The following is a 25476-nucleotide window of genomic DNA, read 5'->3' on the forward strand; positions in this document are numbered from 1 at the left end:
GACTAGGAAATCAAATCTGGCAGGGTGAATAGGAATGTAAAAATGTAGGAGTCCTTGAGATGTAGAGTGGCAAGGAAATCGCCTTGTTGGAGCAGTGGGAGGACCTGTTGCAGAGTGACCATGTGAAAGTGGTCGGAATGTATGTACAGGTTTAAGGTTCTGAGGTCTAGTATTGGCCTGAGAGTACCGTCCTTCTTTGGGATGAGAAAGTAGAGGGAATGAGGAACCGGTTCTATTGCATATTTTTGCAAGAGAGAGAGAACCTCTTGCTTTAGAAGCGCAAGATGTTCTGTGGACATTGGCCGTTGTCTGGGTGGTATGTGAGATGGGGTAGAGGTGAGTTCCAGGCAGTAACCATACTGGATAATTTGTCTCACCACCTGTCTGTGGTGATGTTGTTCCAGACAGGTAGGAACTGTGATGGTCTTCCTTCGACCAGAGTGGAATGGTCTGGAGGAAGCAGAGGGAAGTCATTGTTTGGTAGTAGGGGAGGTTCGGTTGTAGTCACCTCGTGCTCTCCCCTTGTTATTATTTCCTCTGTACCCACCCCTAAAATATCCCTTGTTGGGGGATGTTTGTGTAGGATTTTTATAGGAGGAAGTTGTAACCTCTGTGTTAATATTCTTGGATCCGCCCCTATAGATGGAGCGACAAAAGGACCCGTGTGTTGTCTGAAATTGTAATGCTCCCATAGATTTAGCAGTGGCAGTGTCTTTTTTCATTTTTTCTAGAGCTGTGTCTACAGCTGGCCCAAAGAGGTGATCTTGATCAAATGAGTGATTTAAAATGGTTGTTTGCATTTTCTGCTTGAAACCGGAAATGCGTAACCATGCATGTCTGCGGAGTAAGACACTAGTGTTACCAGATCTAGATGCAGTGTCAGCTGCATCAAGGGCTCATTTGAAGGAGGCATTTGTAATTAACTTGCCCTTCTGGACTAAATCATTGGTCTTGGCTTTGTATTGGTAAGGCAAGTGTTGTATAAGATTTTGAAGCTCATCGTAGTGAGCCCTGTCATATCTTGCAAGTAGAGCTTGTGCATTGGCTATTCTACAGTGATTGGCTGCTTGAGAAGCAACACGTTTACCTGATGCATCCAGCAGTTTAGACTCTTTATCTGGGGGGGAGGGGGGGGGGTGGATTAGCCTGTTTTCTTGCATGGGAGACTACCAAGGAGTCTAATGGGAGATGTGCCTTGATGTATGTGGGATCTTTAGGGGCTGGTAATTATTTTTGCTCAATGCGTGGACTGAGAATCCTGAATATGTTGGGTGCATGTTTTATACCCCTTGAAGCATGGGCAATGAGTGTATGACTGTATGGGACTGAGCAAGTGTCCATTAAGAAATCTTCCATGAGGTCTTTAGTGACACGCCATGGTATTGAGCAGCCCTATTAAGTTGGCTGAATCCTAGATTGTCGTCTGGGGGTGATGGCTTAGATGGGTATGCATATGGATCAGGAATGTCTGGAGGATCTGCAGGATCGTCATAATCCTCCCATGTATCCTGTGGAGGGGTAGTGTTATTACCATTAGGGCCATCTACAGGATCATTAGTGTTCCTCCCCACCCCCTAAATCGTCATCATCCTGTAGGAGTAAGAGTGAGCATGGAGAGAATCTAGGAGATTGTATAGGAGAAGAGGGTCTTATGGGCGAAGTAGCAAAGTCGCTCTCTTAGCAGGCACCTCAGGTGTATGCGAGGGATCAGATTTCCTTTTTGTTTCCTGGAATACTGATGATATGGCATGTTCCACCTGAATTTTTTTTTGCTTTGAGTCAACAGGATCTGGTCGAAATAGTTCATCCTGGTTGTCTGTTTTCGGTGTAGATTTTTTCGATTCAGAGTGTGACTTTAGTTTTGTCTGTAGAGCCTTGGGAGGAGTTTTGTGCTCCATCTGCTTCGAAGTTGGCGTCAAGACGGAACTTTTCTTCGGAGCCGAAGATTTTTTGTGTTTGTCCGGTTATGGTCTTTCGGTGCCGAAGGGCTCGGTATCAAGGCCTTTTTTGTAATGGGCTGTATCCTCGATTTTGGCACCGAAGGTGGTTTAAGGATGGTATGCGGCTTGCTTGGTCCTGAGCTGCCGGAAGGCTTTTCTTTTTTCTTCGGAGGCGGGCCCGGAGGGAGGGATTCACAAGCTTTTTTCTGGTCTCGACTAGGGCCTGCAGGCGAAATCTTGACTAGAGCCTTTTGCTTTTCCGGTGGAGCAGGATCAGGGGCTTTTGTACTCACTCGTTGCCCTTGAGTGATGTCGTCGGACTCAGAGTCATCTTCTTCGGAGACTATCTCTAGCTCCTCCGAATCCTCTACCTCTGGAACATTGGGCCTTCATCAAAGATGTTTTCCGGCACTGGTTCAGCTTGTTGAGCCATGACGTGTTGTCGAGCCCGGCGGTCACGGATGGTTCTCTTCGATCGAAAAGAGGCACAGGCCTGGCAATCCTTTACATTTACCTATCGCCACAAGACGAGGAAATGTAAATTGATACTTGTATAGCGCACTACTCCCCCGCAAGGGTCTCAAGGCCTTGTACGAATACCGCTGTGGAACCAGTCCTGGCTTTCCCTGTGAGGCGTCCACTCCTGGGCACCCCCAGGGTGAAGGCCAGGCATCCTTAGCGTTGTGGGGGCCGTTGTGGAGATTAAGCAAGCTATTGCCTAGAGTTGCTGGTGATGGTCAGTGTGTAGAAATTTAGCTCCACACTGGGGGCCATTTTTTGAATGGAGTTCTTTGCATTAGCCGGAGGCCCGAATGGCATTGATAGGACCAACAGCCCGCGTCGTCAACCAGAGTCGAGGGACTTGAGTTTGCATGTCAAAGGCACGCGAACGAGACAATACCGTCGAATATGATAGGTTGCGTGTCGAAAAAGGTTGAGAAAACACGGTGCCGAGCCGGAGCGCAGCAAGTCCCATCCGAACTCGATGGCGGAAAAAAACAATCTGGAGAATGAGTCAATGCCCATGCGCACTAGTAACCAAAAGGGGAGTCACCTATCTCGTGACTACAAAGACTGCTACAATAACAAAGTGCAAACATCCGAGCCCAACACCAGACGGCGATCTATGCTACAGTATACAATCTACTGCTCATATGCCTCGAACATTGAGTTATCTGTTTACAGGTAAGTACAAGTTTGTGGGAGTTGGTTTTCTGAAGTCATAACTAGCGTTCACCCAGGGTCAAGGGTGCACCCTTGAAACACCCTCAGTGGCACTAGCATGGCCGGGGGCAGAGTACGGAGGCCGAATGTTATCCAATGGGGGATTAGGTTCTTCTGGTTGGTGGCTGTTCATAAGCAGGCCAAAAGGTTGTGGGAGCAAAGCTCCTGGTGTTAGGCTCAGGGCAAAGGGGGATCAAAGTTAGCACCCAAAGTACACCCGCAGCAGCGGCTGGGTGCAGGGTGCCGTTTTGGCGTCGGGTGCCCTGTTTTCAATGGGGATTCTCCGGTTACAACAAACACTGCTGGCTCGGGGAGGAAGATCTTCTGGAGGTGACCACTGGTTGGAGAGGTAAGTTGGGAAGCATGGGAATGCAGGGACAATGTCGGCTGGTCCACCCAAGGCTGTGGGACGTCGGGTGCTGGGGTGACTTTAGGCGTCGGGCTACCAGCTCTGGTTGCGGTCGTCCTCTAGAAAGAGACTGCAGGTGTTGTTTGGAGTGTTGAGGCAGGTCAGAGATCTCAGGTCAGGATCGCGAAGGGGGACCTCCTCGTGGTGTTCTGCCACTTGGGCCGTAGACGTCGGGTGCAGAGTGGTTTCATACTCAGGGTTTTGGCAGGCGCCAGAGTCTGTGCGTGCGCAAATCCGGTGCTCACGGGAGACAAAGTCTTTGGGTTGGAAGGCAGGGCAGGTCCTCTAGGTTCTTGAGGTTGCTGGCAGCAGGACACACTGGGATTTCGATGGAGCAGGTTTGAGGAGGGAACAGGCCAGTAGGCCTGGGGCCAAGTCAGTGGGCGGACGCCCACTGACCTCTTATTAGTTCAGCATGGCTCTTTGGTCCTCCTTTTCTTCTTGTCGATTCTTGTCTGAGGAGGCACGGTTCAGGGGTTCCCCTAAATACTAGATTTCGGGCATTACAAGTAAGTAAAAGGTGGGGACAAATGGGTTCCTTCCTTCGGGTGGGTACACCACCCATTATGCCACCCTCCAGTGGGAGGGTGGCATATGCCTCACTCTGGTTGGCTGGGTTACCCTATCTGCAAGATGGCGGGGACTGAGTTGTGCTTCACCTCGCCTCCCCCACCTGAGGGGTGGGGTTGGCAAAGCTAGGCACACCTCCCTTCCTCACTTAGTTTTCTCACCGATTCTCCCACCCAAAGTGGGGGACAGAACCGGTGGGAGCCAGTTGCTGGAAGACCCAGAGAGCAGCATGCTCTCAACCCACGGGTCCAGAAACAGGTCTGGTGGTGGCAGGTGGCGAGCAGCCACTCAGCCCGGACACTGGTGTTAGGTCGTTTTTCTAAGATGCCCTCTGTGTGCATTTTTCATTCCATCCCAATCTGGCATCAGTGTCGGTTGTCATTACGAACTCCACAGCAACATAATGGCTACACCAAAGACGACAAGTTTGATATCAAACTTCTCAGCACATTAAACCCACACTGATGCCAGTGTGGGATTGAATGTAAAATGCACTACAGAGGGCATCTTAGAGTTTCCCCCTGAAACCTTACCTACAATCCACGTCTTGTCTGAGAGGCTGCCTAGGCTGCCACACAGCAGACATGTTGCTGGACTCCTGGGTGGAGAGCCCCCGCTCTCCTGGGCCTGCAACAATGCACATCCTGGGTGAGGTGCTAGGTCTCCTCCCCCAGGATGGGCACATGGAAGCTTCAAAGGCATGCCGCCTTTGTGAGCTTCTCCAGGCCACTTGCTGTACTCAGCAACCAGTTCTGACCCCCACTCTGGCGGGAAGACTGGCGGGAAACACTACGTCAGGAGGGGCGGGGGGGGGGGGGGGGGGGGGAGGGTGGGCGGGGGGGTTGCATGTGTGCCAGTCTGTGCCAACTCCACTCCTCAGGTGGGAGAGGCGAGGTGAAGCACAACTCCGGGCCCCGGCTATCTTGAAGATGGGGAGCCCTGCCCAATCAGAGGTAGGCTCCTGCCCCCCTCCCACAGGAGAGAAGCAGGATAGGGGGTGTACTCACCCAAGAACAGGTCCCTGCCCTTCCCCTACCTGTAACGCCCCATAAGTTAGTATTTAGGGGCACCCTGAACCTTCCTTCCTCAGATCCCGATTTCGAAACAAGAAAGAAGACCTGCTGTGCAGCTGCTAACAAGAGGACGACACCAACTGACTTGGCCCCAGCCCTGCAGGCCTGTTGATCCTTGAACCTGCCCCTGCTAAATTCCCTGCTAAATTACAGCGGCTCCTGCGGACAGCAAGCTCCAGAACCCGGAGGACCTGCCTGCCTTGACCCTCTTAGAGACTGGGTCTCCCACAAGCAGTGGTTCTGCTCCAACAGCAATACCCCTGGTGCCAGCCAGGAACTGTGAATCCAGCCCACTCTGCACCTGCCGAGCCTGGTCTGTGCCCAAGTCGACAAAGACCCTGAGGACACCCCCCCCGGCGATTCTGACCTGGAATCCAGTGCCCAAGGACCCTCCTCGATGACCCAGACTCAGAACCAGGGACCTCTCCAACCGCGACCAGCAGAGGGTAAGATTTTCCGACGCCAAAAGACACCCCTGCACCCCACGGCCCCTTGTGCCCAACTCCGGAGTGCCCACCTATCCTCCAGGATCCGAACTTACCCCTCGAAGCGTTGGTCGCTCGCGAAGATCCTCCGTCCCCGAGCCTGCAGCCTTTGTTCTCCTTTTACGATTCCCATTGGATAACACTGAGTACCAGACGGCTCAAAAGCACCCAGCCGCCCGAGTGCCCCTGGCAGTGCAACCTTTGTCCTATCCCACTTCCCCATTTGCCCTGAGCAAGTGACCAGGAGCCCAGCTCCCACAGACCCGTTGCCTGCTAGCCAGCAGCCACTAACAGAAGGCCCCCTGCCTCATTGGATAACCTCTACACCCGGCTGTCCCAGGGCCGCTGAGGGTATACCAACTGTTCCTACCTGACCCTGGGAGACCCCTGAGTCTAAGCCCAGAACCTTAACTCTGCCAGTTGAGTACTAACCTAAAAGCTGATAACTCACTTTTCTTCCATAGGCTAACATTGACTGGAAATTCTTTTAAGTGTGGAGTTTTGGAACTTTAAAATATTTACCTAAAATCAGCCAAACTACGAATTCTGATTTACTCACCTGTTATCAGGAGAGACCTCAGTGCTGCACCTTTTAGCCCAGCACCAACACTGAAAAGTAATTTTAACCATACTTACCAGTAACCTGAATTTTCTTCCATAGGAAACCATTGACTGATTTTCTGTGAAATGTCTTTTAAGTGTCGATTTTTGCAAACTACAAATATTCTTTAGAAATCGTACCAACTACCAAAACCTAATTACTTACCTGTTTTAGATAGAGGTCCCCGTGCTGAACCTAGGAGTCCAGTACTGGATTACAAAAGTAAGGTGAACATACCTGCAACTTGAATTTTCTTCCATAGGGTAACTTTGATAATTTTAACTGAAAACGTTTCTAAGTGTCAACTTTTAAAATACAATAATATTCCTTAAAAATCACTACTATAACCAAAACACTTTTGCTTAACTGTTTACAGCTCATGTCCCAGGACTGAATCCAGAATCCAGTCCTGTGGTTAGGAAAGTAATCTACGAAGTAATTAATTGCATTTAACTGAAAATTCCCATTGAGCTCAATGTTGCATTGTGTTTGAAAGTGTGCTGCCTATTGCCACAAACTATTGTATTCAAAGAGACTATTGCCTATTTGAAAAGTATTTAACTGGAGTAATCTATTCTGAGAAAGTATATTTTAGAACAGTGATGGTTCTAAAATAAAATACCTATATCTTTTGATACAAAACAATTGGCCTAGAGTTCAATTCTTGAGTGTGTGAACCCCTTTGCTGACTGTCTACAACAAATTCTTTGCACTGTCCTCTTGTACTGCCTTACTGCTCGACCAAGCTACCACTTTGGAGAGTAAGGTTATAACTAGCTTTAGCCTCTGCCATACCTCTGGAGACTGTTCTCTGCACACTGTACCTTACTTTGGTCCAGTATATACAGAGCCACTTTCTTACAGTAGGGCAGACAAATATTCAATGGTGCCCACTGCAAGACCTTGTGGGCCAAGGCAAAAATAGGAGAACATTGAACAGCTTGCCTTGTAATGCTTCGGTCTTGGAACCCCACAACGGCCCACAAATTTGTTCCAGCGCCAAGCATAAATGGACTTCGTAGAAGGACATCTTGTAGCGAGGATGACGTCTACCACTTCTGCCAGTATATCAAATGTAATTAACTGCTGCTGCGCAATCTCAACGCACCCTACCCTAATACTGTGGAAGGAGAGCCTCTCAAAGTGTGAGCCAGATGAAAGGGCATATTCTCATACCCAGAACCTCTGGGTACTACTCGCCTCTTGGCCCAATCCGGAGCCATTAAGGCAGTGGTCTTCAAACTTTTGAATGCTTCCCCCTGGAGGGCAGGGCGTAGAGTGGGGTCATCTGATATTGCTCTGTGACATGAGAAAGCCACAGAATGCACTCAATCTCTGGGTCCCTTTTGGTACTGGTCATCAAGCAACTCCGATTTGTAGCACGCAGCTAATCCCCCGCAAGGGTATCCAGGCACTGGGTTCTAGCAGGGATTAGTCAAAAAGCCAGGTCTAGAGTCTCTTACTGAATTCTGGGAGGGAGCATGATGTTCGGAGTTGCAGGGGAGGTCATTCCAAGAGTTGGCAGGGAGGTAGGAGAAGGAACATCCACCATTCTTGCTTCGGCAGATGTGGATCGTGTGAGCGAGGGCGGCAGAGTGCAGGTGTCTGGAGGGTTGGTGGAATTTCAGGCAGTGGTTGATGTATGATGGTTCTTGGTTGTGGAGGGCCTTATAGGTGTGTATCAGCATAGTGAAATGCCACCTTTTCTGGATGGGGAGCAGGTGGAGGTTCCTGCGGTGGGGGTGGGTGATGTGGGTCCATTTGGGGAGATCAAGGATGAGTCTGGCAGCTGAGTTATGTATTGTCTGGTGTCTCCTTAGGGGTTGGGTGGTGAGTCCTGCCTAGTGTGATGCCATAGTCTAGTTGCCTGAAGACTAGGGCTTGAGTGACTGCTTTCCTTGTGTTGAATGAGAGCCATTGAATATCTTTTGGAGCATGCCAAGGGTGTAGAAGCTGGCTGAGGCAACTGCGTTGATATGGCGTTTCATGTTGAGTTTGCTGGCCTGGGTGATGCCAAGGTTGCGGGTATGATCGGTTGGCGTGGGTCAGAGTTCGAAGTACCACCATGTGTCATTCCAAGGGAAAGCGTTATTCCCAAAAGTCAAAACCACCTTCTTGTTCATGTTGACCATCATGCAATTGGTCTTCGTCCAGCGGACGACGCTGGTCATGCAGTTGGTCCTAGAAGTGGGGGGGTCTTCTGAGAGTGAGAGGATGAGCTGGGTGTGTGTCGTCTGAGTAGGATGTAATGTCAAGGCCGTGAGTTCTGATGATATTGAGCCCATTCCTGTCATTCTAGGTTATTGGCCCGATTTTTTTTTTATATAGAAACAGACATTTACTGCAAATTGCTAAGCCTCAAACTAAAGAAGGTGCAGGAACAGTAGTGGAAAAAACTCAGCTAGGAAGGAGGGTGGGCAGGGAGGCTGAGCACTGTGCCGAAAAAAACACTTTGGAATTTATTTTTTTAAAATATATTTTAAGTTTACCCACAAAGAATGCAAGATTTTGGTAATTTCAAAATAAAGAGGACATATGGTTTTTCTTATCAAACAAGTTATGTTTGCTAAGCATACTTAATGCATGTTAAATCACATTTGTTTACAAATGCAATTGCTCATTCACTCCCTTCCCTATTCACTGGAACTATGACTGAATCTCTACTAATCAAAGTGTTTGCTTAACCCTCATTTTACATTTTCATTTAACGGGTGATCAGATAAGTAATGTCACAATGTTTGTCAAGACACAAGCAGATATAATCAAACAAAAGAAAGTTCTAGATTGTTTATTCTTGACAAATGGTAGAACTGGATAAAGAGAACTGCGATTTTCTCAACACTTTATGACCCCTTTAAGGAATCTCCAAGCAGGCAAGGGGAAAAACTTTTAAAGAAGGCCACCCCAAAAAAATATATGGATGAAGGACCAAGGAAGTGCATTCATTTGCCACCCTTGTTGAGTTTCAACTTTTATAGCACATCCTGCCACAAAATAGGATTTACTGTAGTCACATTGCATATTAGGCCGATTTAGGCAGGGAAATGACCTTTCCTTGAGCTCGCCCAACATGAAGTGCCATTGTGGTTAGGCAATTCGTTTTTCAACTGTTTACAGGTTTTTTTAGATTGCTTGGCAGTAAAAAACAATGCATTTTGGAATTTTACTCCAACATCCCCAATATTGAGCCAAACACCTACAATTTGACACAAACAGACTTTTTATACACCAAAACAATATATTTTTTATCTGGCATAGTTTTAAAATACTGCTTACTGTCCTTCTGAATGTTTTTTTTTATTAGTATACATAGTACAGCGAGAAACATAAGGTACATTTGCAAAGTTGAGTCTTCCATACAATCCAATATTTTAACAGAAGTGTGAGATCTAAGAACAAAATTGGGCAAATTGATTTTCCCCATTGACTTATATTGAAGAGGAGGCGATTGTGAGCAGGAGAGGCCTACAGTAAAGCCTTATTGGGCTTAAAAAAACAAAGAAAGAAATCTGGAGTCTCCTGACTGAATTGGGTCTGTTGGCATGTATGGCCTTTAAGGACTGCCATTCTTATCAGCTCAATTGCAGTTAAATGCCATTTTCTTCATGCACTCATGAATGAGTTACACAATAGCAAAGGCTGAATGCTCATTATAAAAGTGCCAAACAGCAAATGGTCAACCTTCAATACCATTAAAACGGATACAATTAAGTTTCATATTGATTTTAGAAGGATGGACTTTGTAGTAACCGGTCCAAACCCCTAACCCTTCACTAAAAAAGAAAAATATATTCCTGCCAGGTTTAATTTTCACCAGCTCATCAGTTGATTGTGGTGTTAATATCGGATTTTTACTATTTAAGACTGCAATGATTCTTTCTGGATTTTAACTGCAGCAGTGTCTGACGTTGCTTTGTGCAACCTTGATTATTAATTTAAATTTATGGCTGATTTAATATTTTTATCTGTGGTTTGTGTATAGCGCTCTGGAAGCTTCTCAACTGCTTCAGAGCAGCGAGGAGCTATGATTGGCAGTACGATACAATTAGATACAACAGGGATTTGGCATGCCTATGGCTTGCAAGGACAAGCTTAGTGGGTATTTCATGAGGGCATACAACATGGGATTATATGACTGGATGAGAATTTTCAAACAATAGAGGGCAAGCTGAACTTTATGGAAGGGACTAGATGGGGCTTTTCAGATAGGATGAGGGATGGAAGGGAGACTACAGCTTTCCTCTTAGAGGAGGGAGCTATTAGGATTTGAAAAGTAATGTGATAATCAAAAAGGTGTACACAAACTGTTTTCAATGTTACATGGATGGATTTTTACAGATATTAAATATACTCTTTAGGCAGGATGTCTAAATTAGGCTTTGCAGAGTGGGGTAGAGGTTTTCTGGATCGGAATTTGTAGATGGTCCTGGAAATGTCTTTGTTAAGGTGATACGGGCAAGGCTTACAGAAGAGGTCTTCATGATACTCTGGACAATGCCAGATTGAGATAGAGAAGAGGCACTGGCATCAAAATAAAAGTTGCCCCATTAGAGAAACAGAGCTAAAAAAGTGGCCCACATTTACAAATTGGGGAAGTTTTTAACTTTTAAAGACATACTTTGTAAGTGTTGTGCAAGATATGGAAGGTAGAATGGATTTGAGCTTGCTGCAGACAGTATTTGTTTAATATCAGGGAAATCAATAGTACACATTAGCCCAGCAGAGCATAAAACCGGCTGAGAAACAGCTATAAATACGTCCCACATACAGACCTGTTAGACCAGCCCGCTGGGCTCTGCCTGACAGCCCTATAGGACAGTCACACCCTTACTTTGGAGGTTTTTTTTCAGAATGGGGCTTTGCAGAAAGTGTATAGAATGTTTGGACTGGACTTCAGAAATGGTGTATGGTGAACGATTTGTAGAGTTGGGACAATATAACTTTCTACAATGGCTTTGCAGATTAGTCGGTATGGGAGTCTCAAGATGGGTGCTGGTTGTGGCTTTAAAGATGACAGTACTATAGAACTTTGCAGAAGTGTTTTGGATGGGCATTTAGGAGTTTTAGATTATTATTTTTTAGACGGTGGGTGAAGATGTGAAAATAGGTTCTGAATTGGGTATAAAGAGGGTCCTAAATGATGTCTTGCAGAGTGGTGTCTGGGTGAGGGATGGTAAAATCAGAACTAGAACTGTACTTTTCAGAATCAGGCCTAGCTGTTTTTGTCGGGGGGGGGTCTGTATGGTGCTTTGCAGAGAAATTAGAAGTAGGGCTTTGCAAAGGGGGACTGTACTGGGTTTATACATGTGTAGTTGACAGCTCTGTAGAGTGAGTCTCGGTGCGCATCTGCAGTACGCTCAGTATAAAACATTGTAAGGACAGGTCAGGATGCATCTTTGCAGAGGAGATCTGGATGGGGCTTTGATAATGACTAGTATCAGACTTTTGCCCAGTGGGAATTCCAATGTTTTGACAATTTAGAAAGCCTTACCCGTGTCTCAGTCTGAGCTTTCAAAGGTTTGAAGAGGGACCTGACCCACAAACATTTTTCCACCTTCAGAATATGCACTTTTGCCTCCTTGGGATGTAGGTTTAATTTGTGATCTGCCAGACACTGCCAGCTGAGCTCACCAACCCTGACATTTAGGGATCCCACCAGATGGTTCAGACCCGAAAAATGCCTAAAAGCTCCAGACAATTCCAGAGGAAAAAGAGACTCCTAGCACAGGATCTAGGATCCCACTCCTCCCTCACTGAATGCACCATGGTGGTGTCCTGGCTGATGCTGCTCTGATGCAGACAAAAGGCTTGTGCTGTCCCGTCACCGACATGAGTGACCCAGCCAAGTGTGCATGTAAATAGCAAGCCTGGGTTGCGGAGAATTTTATGGACAACCCTTCTCGATACTGAACAGTGCAGATCTCGGTGAACCAACTAGAAGTTCTGCACCCGAGCCAAGAGTCTCCCTTGGTGTTGGTGCCACTGCTGTTGTACCACTTTAGGGCCCTCATTGGAAACCACTGAATCATGAGCCTCTAATGACACAATTCCATGCTGATTGTGCCTACCACTGCATTTATGAAGTTTTACACTGCAAAGTGAGGGGAGATTAGTGCGTTAATGGCGAAGCCTAAGTCGTGGAGAAGAGTACGTTATGCCAAAGATATTCTTAGAACATTACCTAGGATTCCTCCTCCAGCCCATTCAAGTATGGAAATGCAAATGCTACTTACCAGTATGCATCTGTTCTTGGCATGTAGGGCTGCTGACATTCATATCTGTGCATAGATCGCCGCCTAGTGTTGGGTCCGGATGATTGCACATTGTTGTCCTGGAAGAGTCTTCGAAGTATCACGAGATAGGGGGCTCCTCCCCTGGACTACAGTGCGCATGGGCATCGCCTCCATCCCCAGATTGTTTTTAGCCATTGTGGCCGAGATGGAGTGAACTATGTGAGTGATGACCATGCTATGAGCATATTCCTAAATACTGCAGCTGCTACAGGCGGCGGGGAGGAGGGTGGGCGATATGAATGTCAGCAGCCCTACATGCCAAGAACAGATGCATACTGGTAAGTAGCATTTGCAGTTCGAGGCATGTGGGCTGGTGAATTCATATCTGTGCATAGAATACATAGCAGTCCTCCTATTATTGGCGGCCGCCCGTGCCAGCTGCAGCAGTTTGGAAAAGTGTTTTGAGAACAGCCTGACCAACAGCTGCCTGCTGTTTAGAGTGCACGTCTACACAGTAATGTTTAGTAAATGTATGTGTGGTAGACCATGTGGCTGCTCTACATATATCCTCTAAGGGAATGTTCCCAAGGAAAGCCATAGAGGCCCCCAACTTTCTGGTGGAGTGGGCTCTTGGTGGAATTGTAAGAGTGCGTTTAGCTTTAGCGTAACAGATCTGAATACATTTCACGATCCACCTAGCGATACCAGCTTTGGAAATAGCGTTACCCTTGTGGTGTGATGCAAAGGCAACGAAAAGCTGCTTAGTCTTTCGAAAATCCTTTGTCCTGTCAATGGAGTACATTAGGGCTCTTTTAACATCAAGGGTGTGGAGCATCCGCTCCGCTAGCGACTCAGGGTTTTGAAAAAACACTGGCAACTCAATTGTCTGGTTTATGTGGAATTGAGATACAACCTTGGGTAGAAATTTAGGGTTAGTGCGGAGCACCACCCTGTTATCATGGACTTGGAAAAAGGGTTCTTGGATGGTGAGGGCCTGCAACTCACTCACCCTCCGTAGCGATGTAATTGCTACTAAGAAAGCCACTTTCCAAGTCAGAAACTGAAGCTCACAAGAGTGTAGTGGCTCGAAAGGAGGACCCATCAGCCTTGTAAGTACCACATTGAGGTTCCATTCTGGAGCTGGTGGTGTCCGCGGTGGAATGACCCTTTTGAGTCCTTCCAGAAATGCCTTGATAGCAGGAACCTTGAAAAGTGATAGGTGTTGCCTATTCTGGAGGTATGCGGCCATCGCAGACAGGTGAATGTGGATGGAAGAATATGCCAAATTGCATTGGTACAGATGGAACAGGTAACATATGATGTTCTGAATGGAAGCATCCAGCGGGTTAATGTCGTGGTTTGCACAATAAATGACAAACCGCTTCCATTTAGCCGCATAACATGCTCTAGTAGTGGGCTTTCTTGCCTCCCGAATGATGTCCATGCAATCGGGGGGGAGATTGAGGTAGCCAAACTCTAGGACTTCAGGAGCCAGATCGCCAGGTTGAGCTGTTGCGGATCTGGGTGCTGAATGTCGCCATGGCTCTGCGTCAGAAGGCTGGGTGTGAGATGAAGCTGTTGATGCGGTACCACGGAAAGTTCCAGAAACGTGGTGTACCATGGTTGGCGAGCCCACGTTGGAGCAACCAGGATGAGAGTCATCGAGTGCTGCCTGAGCTTGCGTGCCACCAGCGGTATCAGAGGTGCTGGGGGAAAAGCGTACGCAAATCTGCCTGACCAGTTCATCCATATCGCATTGCCCTGCGACTGCGGGTGTGGGAACCTGGCGGCGAAGCTTTGGCATTTTGCGTTCTCCCTTGTGGCGAACAGGTCTATCTCTGGATGACCCCACCTTTGGAAGTACGGTTGGAGTACTGATGGATGTATCGCCCACTCGTGCATTTGGTGGCTGTGCCTGCTGAGCAGGTCCGCCATTTGATTGTCTTTGCCTGGGAGATGTTCTGCCATCAGGAAGATGTTCCTCTGAATGGCCCACTTCCACATGCTCTGAGCCAGATGAGACAGCTGCGGAGAGTGTGTGCCCCCCTGTTTCTGAATGTAGTACATGGCCGTCATGTTGTCCGTCCGGATCAACACGACCTTGTTGCACAGATGTACTTTGAATGCCTTTAAGGCCATGAAGATCGCCATCAGTTCCAACACATTGATGTGCATCTTCCTTTGCTGTAGTGTCCATAGTCCCTGCACTGTGTAGTGGAGTACATGCGCTCCCCATCCCTGGAGAAAAGCGTCCGTCGTCAGGATAATCTGTGGCACAGGCTCTTGGAACGGTCGGCCCTTGCAAAGGTTTTGTGGATTCCACCAATGCAGAGAGTTGTACGCCCGACCGCTCACCAACACTAGGTCTGTTAGTTGCCCATGAGCCTGAGTCCACTGACGTGCTAGGCACTCCTGGAGCGGACGCATATGTAACCTCGCGTGCGGGACAATGGAGATGCAGGAGGCCATCATGCCTATCAACTGCATGAACACCTTCGCTGGAAGCGAGTGCTGAGGTCTGAATCGTTGGATCAGCGTCTGAATACTGGCGACTCTAACTGAATTTGGCTGCGCAGTGGCTTCCAGAGTGTTTATTGTCACGTCCAGATACTGCCGTATGTGGGCGGGCTGGAGATGGGATTTTGGGTAATTCAGTGAAAATCCCAGATCGTGCAGGAGATGAATGGTGCGGGACACGTGGTCGGCGCACCGTTGTTCCGACTTTGCCTGAATGAGCCAGTCGTCCAGATAGGGGTAGACGTGGATGTTTTGACGTCTTAGATGCGCTGCCACAGTTGCCAGGCACTTTGTAAAGACCCTGGGCGCTGTGGTGACCCCGAAAGGCAGGACCCTGAACTGGTAGTGCTGGTCTTGAATGGTGAACCTGAGGTACTTCCTGTGTGAAGGATGCAGTGGAATGTGAAAGTATGCATCCTTGAGATCCAGAGTAGCCAGGAAGTCCCCCTGCCGAAGCAGAGGGAGAACCTGCTGCAATGTGAGCATATGGAAATGTTCTGACAGAATGTACCAGTTGAGGGGCCTGAGGTCCAGGATGGGCCTGAGGGATCCGTCCTTTTTGGGGATTAGAAAGTACAGAGAGTAAACTCCTGTTCCTTTTTCTTGCAGTGGAACGAGCTCTATTGCCCCTTTTTGCAGCATGACTTGGACCTCCTGCTGCAACAAGTGCAAGTGCTCGCCGGACATAGGACGGTTTCTGGGAGGTATGTTTGGTGGAGTGGAAGTGAGTTCCAGACAGTAACCGTATTGGATAAGAGATTTGACCCACCTGTCCGTGGTGATGGATTTCCACGCGGGCAGGAACTGTTGGAGTCTCCCCCCGACTGGTGTTGTGTGGTCGGGGGGCGGCGACAAGGCGTCACTGTTTGTTGGTGGCGGAGGACCTGGAGCTGTTGTTTCCACGTCCTCTGCCTTTGACGTTGTTGCCCCTGTAACCCCCTCTACCCTTGTTGGTGTATGAGGTTTGGGTGTTGGTTTTATAGTATTGCGTGGATTGTGATGCCTGACCCCTTGAGGTGCCTCTGTTATTGGAGCGGCGAAAGGAACCACCCCGAAACTGCTGGGACTGTAGGGCCCCCATAGACTTAGCAGTGTCAGTGTCTTTTTTCATTTTTTCAAGGGTTGCATCCACTTCTGGCCCAAACAGGTGGTCTGGATTAACCGTTTGGTTTAAGATGGTTGTCTGTATGTCTGGTTTAAAGCCTGATATCCTAAGCCATGCATGCCTACGCAGTAGCACGCTAGTGTTTATAGCTCTGGAGGCGGTATCAGCCACGTCCAGTGCGCACTTAATGGAAGCGTTGGTGATAAGCTTCCCCTCCTGAATTAACATTTCAGCTCCCTCTTTGTACTGATCAGGTAAGTGCTGCAGAAGGGTTTCTAGGGTGTCATAGTGTGCCCTATCGTAGCGTGCAAGTAGGGCTTGGGTGTTTGAAATGCGCCAAATATTAGCTGCCTGCGCAGCGATACGTTTTCCTGAGGCTTCAAAAACCTTCGATTCTTTGTCTGGGGGAGGAGCATCACCCGTGGTCTGCGAGTTTGCCCGCTTGCGTGCATTGGACACAACCAAAGAGTCCAGTGGCAATTGTCCCTTGATGTACGTTGGATCAGTGGGCGCTGCCTTGTATTTCTTGTCAATACGAGGATTGATGACTCGCGCCCGGGTGGGCTCCCTGAAAACCTCAGGCGCGTGCTTTAGCACTCCCTTGAGCATTGGCAATCTCTTGACAGTCTTTTCAGCCAACGAGAAAGTGTCAAATAGAAAATCGACATCCACTGGGTCCGCATGGAGGTCGACATCATGATTGGCCGCAGCGCTCTCAATTAGAGCGTTGAAGGCTGCAGAGTCCTCTGTTGGAGAAGTTTTTGCAGCAAAAAGCTGCGGTTCGTGTCCTGACTGAGGGTCCTCAGGGTCGCCTCCAGCAGACCATGGCTCATTGACCTCCTCTGGATCCGAGTACGCTGGATAATTGTACTCCTCCTCCTCGTCTCCGTCACCCTCCCCAGCGTTAGAGTGAGTGGGTGAGAGTTCCAGACCTTGTGGAGATGCAGGCTCCATAGGGGCAGAAGTACCCGCAGAGTCCAACTTCTTTTTGAGTGGAATACGGAAATGTTCCAACACTGGTTCTGGGGTGATCCTCCTTTTAAGGAGAGAGAGCTTGCCTGTGTTGGCGTCGATGACAACCTCTCGAAGCTCCTCGTCCGCGAGTGGCTGGAGCCGAGGCTTCGGCACCACCAATGATGCTTTAGGCGTAGACACCAGCTTCAAGGGCACCCCGGGCCCATGCTTCGGAGCGAAGGCCTTCGGCGTAGTCTTTGGCGGCAGCGTGAAGTGGATCGGCGTCTGCGCCTTCGCCGGTTTTTGTGGAGGCTTTGGCGCCACATCCTTCGGTTCGGGAGCCACTGCTTCCTTCCGAATACGTTGAAGGGACTCCGTGACCTTCTTGGTAAAGGACGGTGAGGGCTGGACCGGCCCGTTCGAGTCCTCCGAGTCCTGATTCGGGTCGGCGAGCAAAGGCACGGTCTTCGGAGCCGACACATTACCGTCCTTGGCTTTGTCGACCGGGATCGGCGCAGCCAGAGCTTTGGGGTCGTCTTGACGCTTCTTCGAGGCTTTTTTAGGGTCATCGACCTTTTTGGCGTCGACGCGGCTTTTCAGAGCGTCGACCATCTTCGGCGCCGACGCAGCCGCGTCGGGCGTCCTCGCTTTCGGCTTTGACACCGGGGTCTTCGGGTCGGCCATTTTGGCGTGGCTCTTGATCTCGGCGGCCATTTTGGACTTCTTCGGCGCCGAGGCCTCTGGAGCTTTCGGTCCCACCAGTGCGACTTTCACTTTCGGTTTCGATACGGATGGTGCGGACCCTGATGGCTTCACTTTCGGTTTCTGTACCGGGAGTGGCGCATCACCAATGTCCGTGGCCGGGCCCGGAGGCGGGGCCGTGGGACGAGTATTGAGGTCTTGGGTAAGGCCCGAAGGCGATCCCTCAACCTGGGCCTTATGCTGGGGTTCTGCCCCAGAGTCAATATGAGGATGCTCTTCCTCCGAGCTATCCTCCACGGTGGCAATGGCCCCGTCGTCGTCCCCTACCTCCTCGACGACTTCCTCGAACTCTTCATCTCCCGCGTCGTAGTTTTCATCGTCCGACGCCGGGTCAGAGTCCGAAACTTGTAGGACGGTGTCGCCTTCAACGTCTTCTTCAAAGATGTTGGCTGGAGGGGGTGCCGATAACTGGGCCTGCAGTCTCGCGGCCCGACGTAGCTTGAGAGTCTTCTTCGACCGGAACTTGGAGCAGGCCATACACCTGGCCTCGCCGTGGTCCGGCGACAAGCATCTGTTGCACACTAAGTGCACGTCGAGGTGTGAATACTTTGAGGCACACACCGGGCACCTCTTAAACGGAGTTCGTTCCATGTTGAAGTAGTCTGGAGCGTCGTGTAGGCCCGTCCGCGCCGACAGCACGCGGAAGGGCAGCAAGTGTTCGGAGCCGATGAATAAATCAACCCGAACGATGAACAATACCGACGCGAGTCCTAAAGACCTTTTGGTCTCAAGTTAGGAAAGTTAAACAACTATCGATTCCGACAGAGGGAACCGAAGCACATCCGAACCCAATGGCGGAAAAAAACAATCTGGGGATGGAGGCGATGCCCATGCGCACTGTAGTCCAGGGGAGGAGCCACCTATTTCGTGATACTTCGAAGACTCTTCCAGGACAACAATGTGCAATCATCCGGACCCAACACTAGGCAGCGATCTATGCACAGATATGAATTCAGCAGCCCACATGCCTCGAACTACATGGACTGCCAACACTTTAAGCTACCAGATTCAACAAATACACAGAATGGACTGGATCAGCTGCTGATTGTGACCTTCATATCCACCCCTTCCTCAAGAGAAAGTACACACCTGCTCAGGTATCTGGGCAGACTTAAAGGGTTGTCTCCGCTGGGAGTGCTGAGCTCGGAAGTACTTCATGAATGCGCTGTATTTCTGATGGATGTGCCCCGCAGGCAAAGCTAGGCAAGCACACCATAACCCTCCCATTCTTAAATGACTCCGGACAGGAGATGACCTTTTCACTATAAAATCCCTCTGTATCCAAGGACATTTATATCAGAGTGGCCAGACATGTCCTGTAAACAGCAGAAGATGACAGTTTACTGGGCCACAGTATTTGCAGAATCCAAGGTGCATTTCGAAATCTATTTTGTTGTATCCAGGCCACGACTGACCAATAGGAATTCTCAATGTGTTCCAGTGGGCTTACAACTGCCAGTCTTGCCAATATCCACAAGGCACTGACACAGCGACGGAGCAGGCATGTGGCTTTTGTCACACAGAAGGTGAGATTGCCTGAAGCAATAGCCTTCGCAATAGCCTTCCAGCCCATGGTGTCCACCATTTCTTAACCTCTGTCTACAGGGGCTGTAGGAGAGGCACTGGGGTTCAGTTTGGAACAGAGCATACAGCACCAGGCTCTGTCATTTTCAAGGAGAAAAGTTTGGTCATCACAGCAGGCTGTTGGTGTCAGGCAATTCTAGACTGCAGGACGAGAAAAGCTTCTCCAGGCAGCCAAAACAAGGTCCAGTAGAGCCTTGTTAAATATGGAGCAAGAGCTCTGCAACTCAAGAAGCAAAAGTGCCAGATTTTCTTCCAAATTTGAGATGTAGAGGCACTCAGAGGGTAAAGTTAAATCCTGAACTTCTGTAGCTTTACTCACTAACTGTAGACAAGGAAGATATTTCCTTTGTCGGAGCCCAAAAGGGGGTGAATGGATGTTCCGTTATGGAGAGGTGTCTTTGCTACTAGTGTCTACTGTGTCTACTAACAAGTCCACTGAATCATCTTTCATACAGTCAAACCATAACAAACAAGGCTGTAGCACTGGAGTCTGAGACATACAACTGCTCCTTCTAGACAGTTTTCTGGGTTCTAGGTGAGACACTGTTCTTCAAGGCAAGTTCCTACACAACTGGTAACTTTCAGACAGCTTTGCGGGGTGCGCTACTAACAACTCTGAACCTGTCGCTGAAACCCGCCCTGGTGGTAATGTCATGGATCTCCTGGATGCACAGTTATTGGCACTACGTTCCACAACTTTCCTTATATCACTGAGGATACAGCCTGCAGAAGCACACCTCTGCCAGAGCCACCAAACCCAAAGAAGTGGGTCCACCAATGGGGAATGGTCCAGAGAGTACCAGAGGCATTCTACAGATGTCCAATAAGGCACGACTTAAGGTCTCAACCTGCGCGAGGTTAGCAATGTAGCCAGAAATATCAGTTGAATTTTTTGCATATTTGGAATCTGCTTAATAGATGAGGAAGAGCTCAGAGGGGAAAATCATCCAGACTTTCTTCAGAGAATAAGAGGGATTTTGCTTCCTACGAAGATTTTTGGGAGATCGTTCACCATCAGGGAACTAACATGCAGAAGAATTGGTATGCTTTAGTGTGCTCCTCTGGGCTTTGAGAAGGATACCTTGGCTTCTAGGTCCCTAACAGCCTTTGTTCACATCAGGCATAATGAATTGCAGGCTGCGGGGTCGTGGTCAGACCAAGACACCATATGTAGATGCCTCGAGTGCCCAAAAAGAACACCTACTTGATAAACTTATGGAATAGTTTGAACCCTGAAACCTTTGGAGGAGTCATTTGATCTAGTCTCTCTCAGAGCGAGGAGAAATCTGGTCAGTGAATCAGAAGAAGAGATCTCTGTACCATGTGGAGGAGGTGCAGAAAACTAGGGACTGACATAAGCACGCAGACTGGAGCATTAATAAGCTGGTAACATGAAATCCGGTGGGTTGAGACATACTAGAGTCACCAGACACCACATAGCGGAGCAGTAGGGGAACTGATTTTTGTGGCTGGGGAGTAGGGGAGACATCTTTTCAAGACAAGTATGCAGCGCGGAAAGAACAATTTTAACGTTGAGGAATATGCAGGAACACATACTCAGAAATTAGCATTTTAGACAATTTCTTGAAACATTTTCAGCAACTGCATAATTGCCCTCAGTAAACTTACCTTCTCTTCCATTAAGTCTCTGCCAAGATCTCTGCCAATATGATCCCTGCTGCTCCCAATGTGGTCTCTGCCACGGCCAACATGGTCTCTCCCACTTCCAGCGTGATCCCTGCCACCCCCAACATGATCTCTGCCAATGTGCTCCCTGCTGCTGCTAATGTGATCTCTGACACGGTCCCTGCTGTTGCCTTGGTCCCTTTCGCTGCCAATGTGATCCCTACTGCTACCAAGGTGCTCCCTGCTGCCTCCATGGTCTCTGCTACTGATATGGTCTCTGCCATGGTACTCCCTGGCACTGCCAACAAGGTCCCTGCTAGTGCCAACATAGTCCCTGCTGCCAAGATCTCTGGTGAAATCCCGACTTCCGAGATCCCTGCTGCCGACTAGGTCCCTGCTGCTGCCAACAATGTCCCTGCTGCTGCTGCCGAGGTCTTTGTTGCTGCTGCCGACGAGGTCCTTGCTGTGAACAACATCCTTGCTGCTGCTGGACACAATTGGGCAGGATGTTGAAGTGATGGAGACTGTTTGAGCAACTGGAGGTTGAGTGTTCTCAACTGCACTATCAGCACTGCTGGACAACAAAAAACGTTAAAATAAGTAAGGTTTGAGAAGAAGACCATCACAACAATACTACTCAAAATGTGTTTATCACGGTATAAGATATAGATATTAGGCTTCATACCCCACTCTCTCCATTTCAGAAGTTGTTAACCAACATGGGAGATATTTACGACAAGTGAAAAACACCTACAATTATGCAAAATCTTGTAAATGTCTTCATGGATTCCGATCGAAGGGTATACCTCAAACTAAAAACACTATCCACATGCCTAACAAATATCCACTTATAAGGCTGTTATCTACATGTTGTCATGCATACACATAAGAATATTTTGTAGAATATTTCGGGAAAAAACAACATGGCAATTTATGATCATGTAATCTAATATAGAGGACAAAGAACCATAGATTAGATTATATTCAGCCAATTCACTGTGTGAACAATACTTTCATTATTTCATGCAGGTGACGTTCAGGTAATTAACTTTCACCATTTGTTTTCTTTAAACTAACTGGTGCTGTGCCATGTGGTGGTGAGGGGGTGGGTCAATATGAGATTTTCCTTTTTTGCATACCAGACAGCACAATGCTATGAAGGGAAGAAACCCACTTTCTCCAAAATTTTTTCTTTTTGCTTGGCCCCATATCTGCTGCCTGGTGACAGCTCTGTTGTTGATGGAAAGGGAAGATGGCCATATGCATCTATGAAGCTAGGATCCATCACAGAAACAAAGCCACAGCAAGCCTCCATGTCTATGCAACTTGCTAGTGTAGCCTGTTTGGTTCAGGGTACTTCAGATAAAAAAAAGATATGTTTCTTTACATCAAAATAGATCTGCCTATCTACAAATGTATTTGCATTTTAATTTAAAAATAGTTTACAACTATTAGTCTTCACCTGGCATTGTGGAGTACAACATGTACTACTTTTCTTTACGATGCACAATTGCATTTGCAGCTTTAGAAAGTTTCTGTATTCATGGCTCCATTTATTTGCATTCCTGCTACATTTTTCATTCTAAAATAGTTAAAGGGATAGCAACCTGCTCATGTAACATACTACTTCTCATTCATGTGAAGCAGGGTCTTGGGCACCAAGTTGTGCCCTTTTAGTTATTTTCTTTATTGCGGTTTAATAATAATTTCTTTTAAACTTCAGTGGGTCTTTACTAATGCATTTTTGCTCGTTTTCCACTTTTTATTATGCTCTACTGCTTGCAAGGAAGAAACACCCTCACATTTTTAGGTGCCCTTCCTGTGATAGTAATAAATCAGTAAAAGATCGCCGTAGCTGTTTTTAACAGGTTCCTATATAACAGAAAGGCAAAAGTTGCTCAACTATTCAGTCGCACACTAAAGGACAATGAAGGTATTCGCTACACAGGAAGAGAAAACGTGTTACTGAAGCAGAAGGCAAAAGCTACACCCAAAGGTGTTTTTACTGCAATTCAGCAAAATCTTTTAATGCACTGAATTAATCTAAGAGATCGGAAACAAACAATGTCATCAACTCTTTCAGTCCTGCCATTGATCATGAAGTGCTTGATGTCATGCATGCTTAAATGGGTAGAAAGAACTTGTCCTTCCAAATCATCAATTACTTTAGCAATATTGAAATCAATTAAGTCCCAGACTCCCTCAACATCAAAGTTCTCAACAAAGGGTAATTATTCACCAGACTATTCATCACTTTATACAGTGAAGTCTCTACACCATAGAAGAAACCGAAACTACAGGATATGGCAACAAAAGCGATCCCCCCACAAAGTGGGCTCCAAATAACGCTGTCCGCAGCAAGGTAACAGTGATCCACAAAATGTATGATTAGCAAGCTGTTTATCTTAGTTAATGTTCTTCCTGATGGATACTTTATCTACCTGCAGAATCCTTACCCGTTGACTATGCCTAGTGCTTTAAATGGGCAGGAACTGTCCTGTACAGACATCCCGCATTTCTCAGCACAACACTTCTCAGGAGCAAACATGTACTCTGAATAAAGACTGCCTTTAAATAAGGACTGCCTTTACGTCTATATTTCCATTTTTCAGACAGACTCTTCCCAGTCATTACACTGGATCAGGAAATTCAAAGAAAACTGAAATGGGTCTCTTGCACCGGCAGGTGGCTCTACTCAGCCTGTATGCCTAGCCCCACCCCCAACAAGACATCACCGGGCAATAAAAGTACCATTTCAGCGCACCAACATCCCTTTGACTGGTTAGGACAAGTCCAACCAAATGGTTACTTATCTTTGGTAACTCTTCTGGTGGATACTCTCCTGCTTATTCCTCATCTTTAGCATATCCCCAAGGTGCCAAGCTAGAATTTAAGAATTCTCCCACTAATGCTCCTGCATGCCAACAGATGGTGCCACATGGCTCCGCAATGAGCCAATATAACCTGCAAGTGTAGCCACATGTAAGTGCCAGTGTTGTGCGCTTACATCAGTTTCTTATGCATGGTCTCCTTATGCGCTAACAGGCATAGGGTAGAAAAAATTGACTCCGAATGTACGGATATGTAACTTGGGACCTTGTTAGATGGTAAAGAGGCCACTGCACTGAATGAAGAGGTGGGAAAGCAGTGAGGAATCAGCAGTCAAATATATATTAACCAGAAAGAGACTAGCCAAAGATAACTATAATGCTCTTTGGATTGATTCTTTTGACTGCAGATTTCTCTCATTTAGAATGTATACCATAGCAAAACCTCCAAACGGTGGAGGGTCTGGGAAAAGCACTTCGACCAAAACATCCTGCACGGACCGAGCGGTCAAGGACGTAGTGCTTCTTGAACTTATGGACTAAAGTCCACATCACAGCCTGGCAGCTGTCTAGACTAGGCACCCCTAGTGCCAAAGCCACTGCAGTGGCTTAGACCCTAGTGGAATGCAAAAGCCAGCCCTCAGGGGGCTGCTTCTTGGCAAGTGTATAGCAGATTTGATAGAACTATCTACCTTGACAGCATCCTCTTTTGTCGAGCCTCTTTCTTCTTTGCCAGAGGAAAAAACCCACAAAGAGCTGATCATCCACTTGGGCTTCTGTGCAGTTGATGCAAAAGCTCAGAGCCTTCTAAGGGTCAAAGACAATGGAGTCTTGTCATCTCTTTCAAATGTAGAGACAGAACAAAAACCACTGAGAGTATCGGATTGCAAATATGGAATGGAGTCATAACCTTTGGCACAAAAGGGTTCTCCGTACCAGTTTGTCCAGATGAATGTAATAAGCGCTTATAGTTCAGGTTAAGGGGCGTGCCGATGTAAAAACAATGAGAGATGTTTTTCAGCATCAACAGTCAAAGAACAGGTGTGTATAAGCTTAAAAGGCGTGCACAACATGAGAAATGTCAAGACAAAGATCAGGTCCAACAGAGGCATACCAATAGGTTTGGGGGCAGCACAGAAGTCAAACATTTTACAAAGAGCATTATAACCAGTGACTTAAAGACAGCACATCAAGTAAATACAGAAAGGTCTGAAAAATAACATTTTGTTATTCTTCCCAGCATGGCGTTGCTGCACTAAGGAAAGAAAAAGTAAAGAGCATCAAGAAGTGGGGCTTGTAAAGGGTCTGTGTTGTGAACAGCAGATCAAGCAACATATTTTTCCCAGGCCCAGCACAGACTGACTTTGTGGAAGTGCTTCTGGCCAGAAGAATGACATCAATCACCTTAGTTGGTAAGTCAAAGTCCGTTACTTGTCGTTACTCAAACTCAATGAACGGAGACTTGGATGCAGGACCCTGGTATGTCACAGGCAGGAGGTCATCCTGAGGTGAATGCCTCATCGGATGACAAATATGCAGGTCAGAAGCTCTGGATATCACCCTAT

General features: G+C 47.7%; 1 protein-coding gene across 4 annotated transcripts in view; it reads right to left on the minus strand.

Annotated features, from left to right (window-relative positions):
• The window catches only part of RBBP6 (RB binding protein 6, ubiquitin ligase), a 334867-nt gene that overhangs the window by 119959 nt on the left and 189432 nt on the right, over positions 1 to 25476 (minus strand). For 2 of the 4 annotated variants that reach the window (XM_086940457.1, XM_086940459.1), the window contains exon 11: positions 21087 to 21654. In XM_086940457.1, coding sequence (XP_086796583.1) covers positions 21087 to 21654 — 568 coding nt within the window. Of the gene's footprint in view, positions 1 to 21086; positions 21658 to 25476 lie in introns of all 4 variants that reach the window. The other 2 variants (XM_086940458.1, XM_086940456.1) reach the window with 1 other exon arrangement.

The sequence above is a fragment of the Lissotriton vulgaris genome, chromosome 10 (assembly GCF_964263255.1).
Source record: "Lissotriton vulgaris chromosome 10, aLisVul1.2, whole genome shotgun sequence".
NCBI lineage: Eukaryota > Metazoa > Chordata > Amphibia > Caudata > Salamandridae > Lissotriton > Lissotriton vulgaris.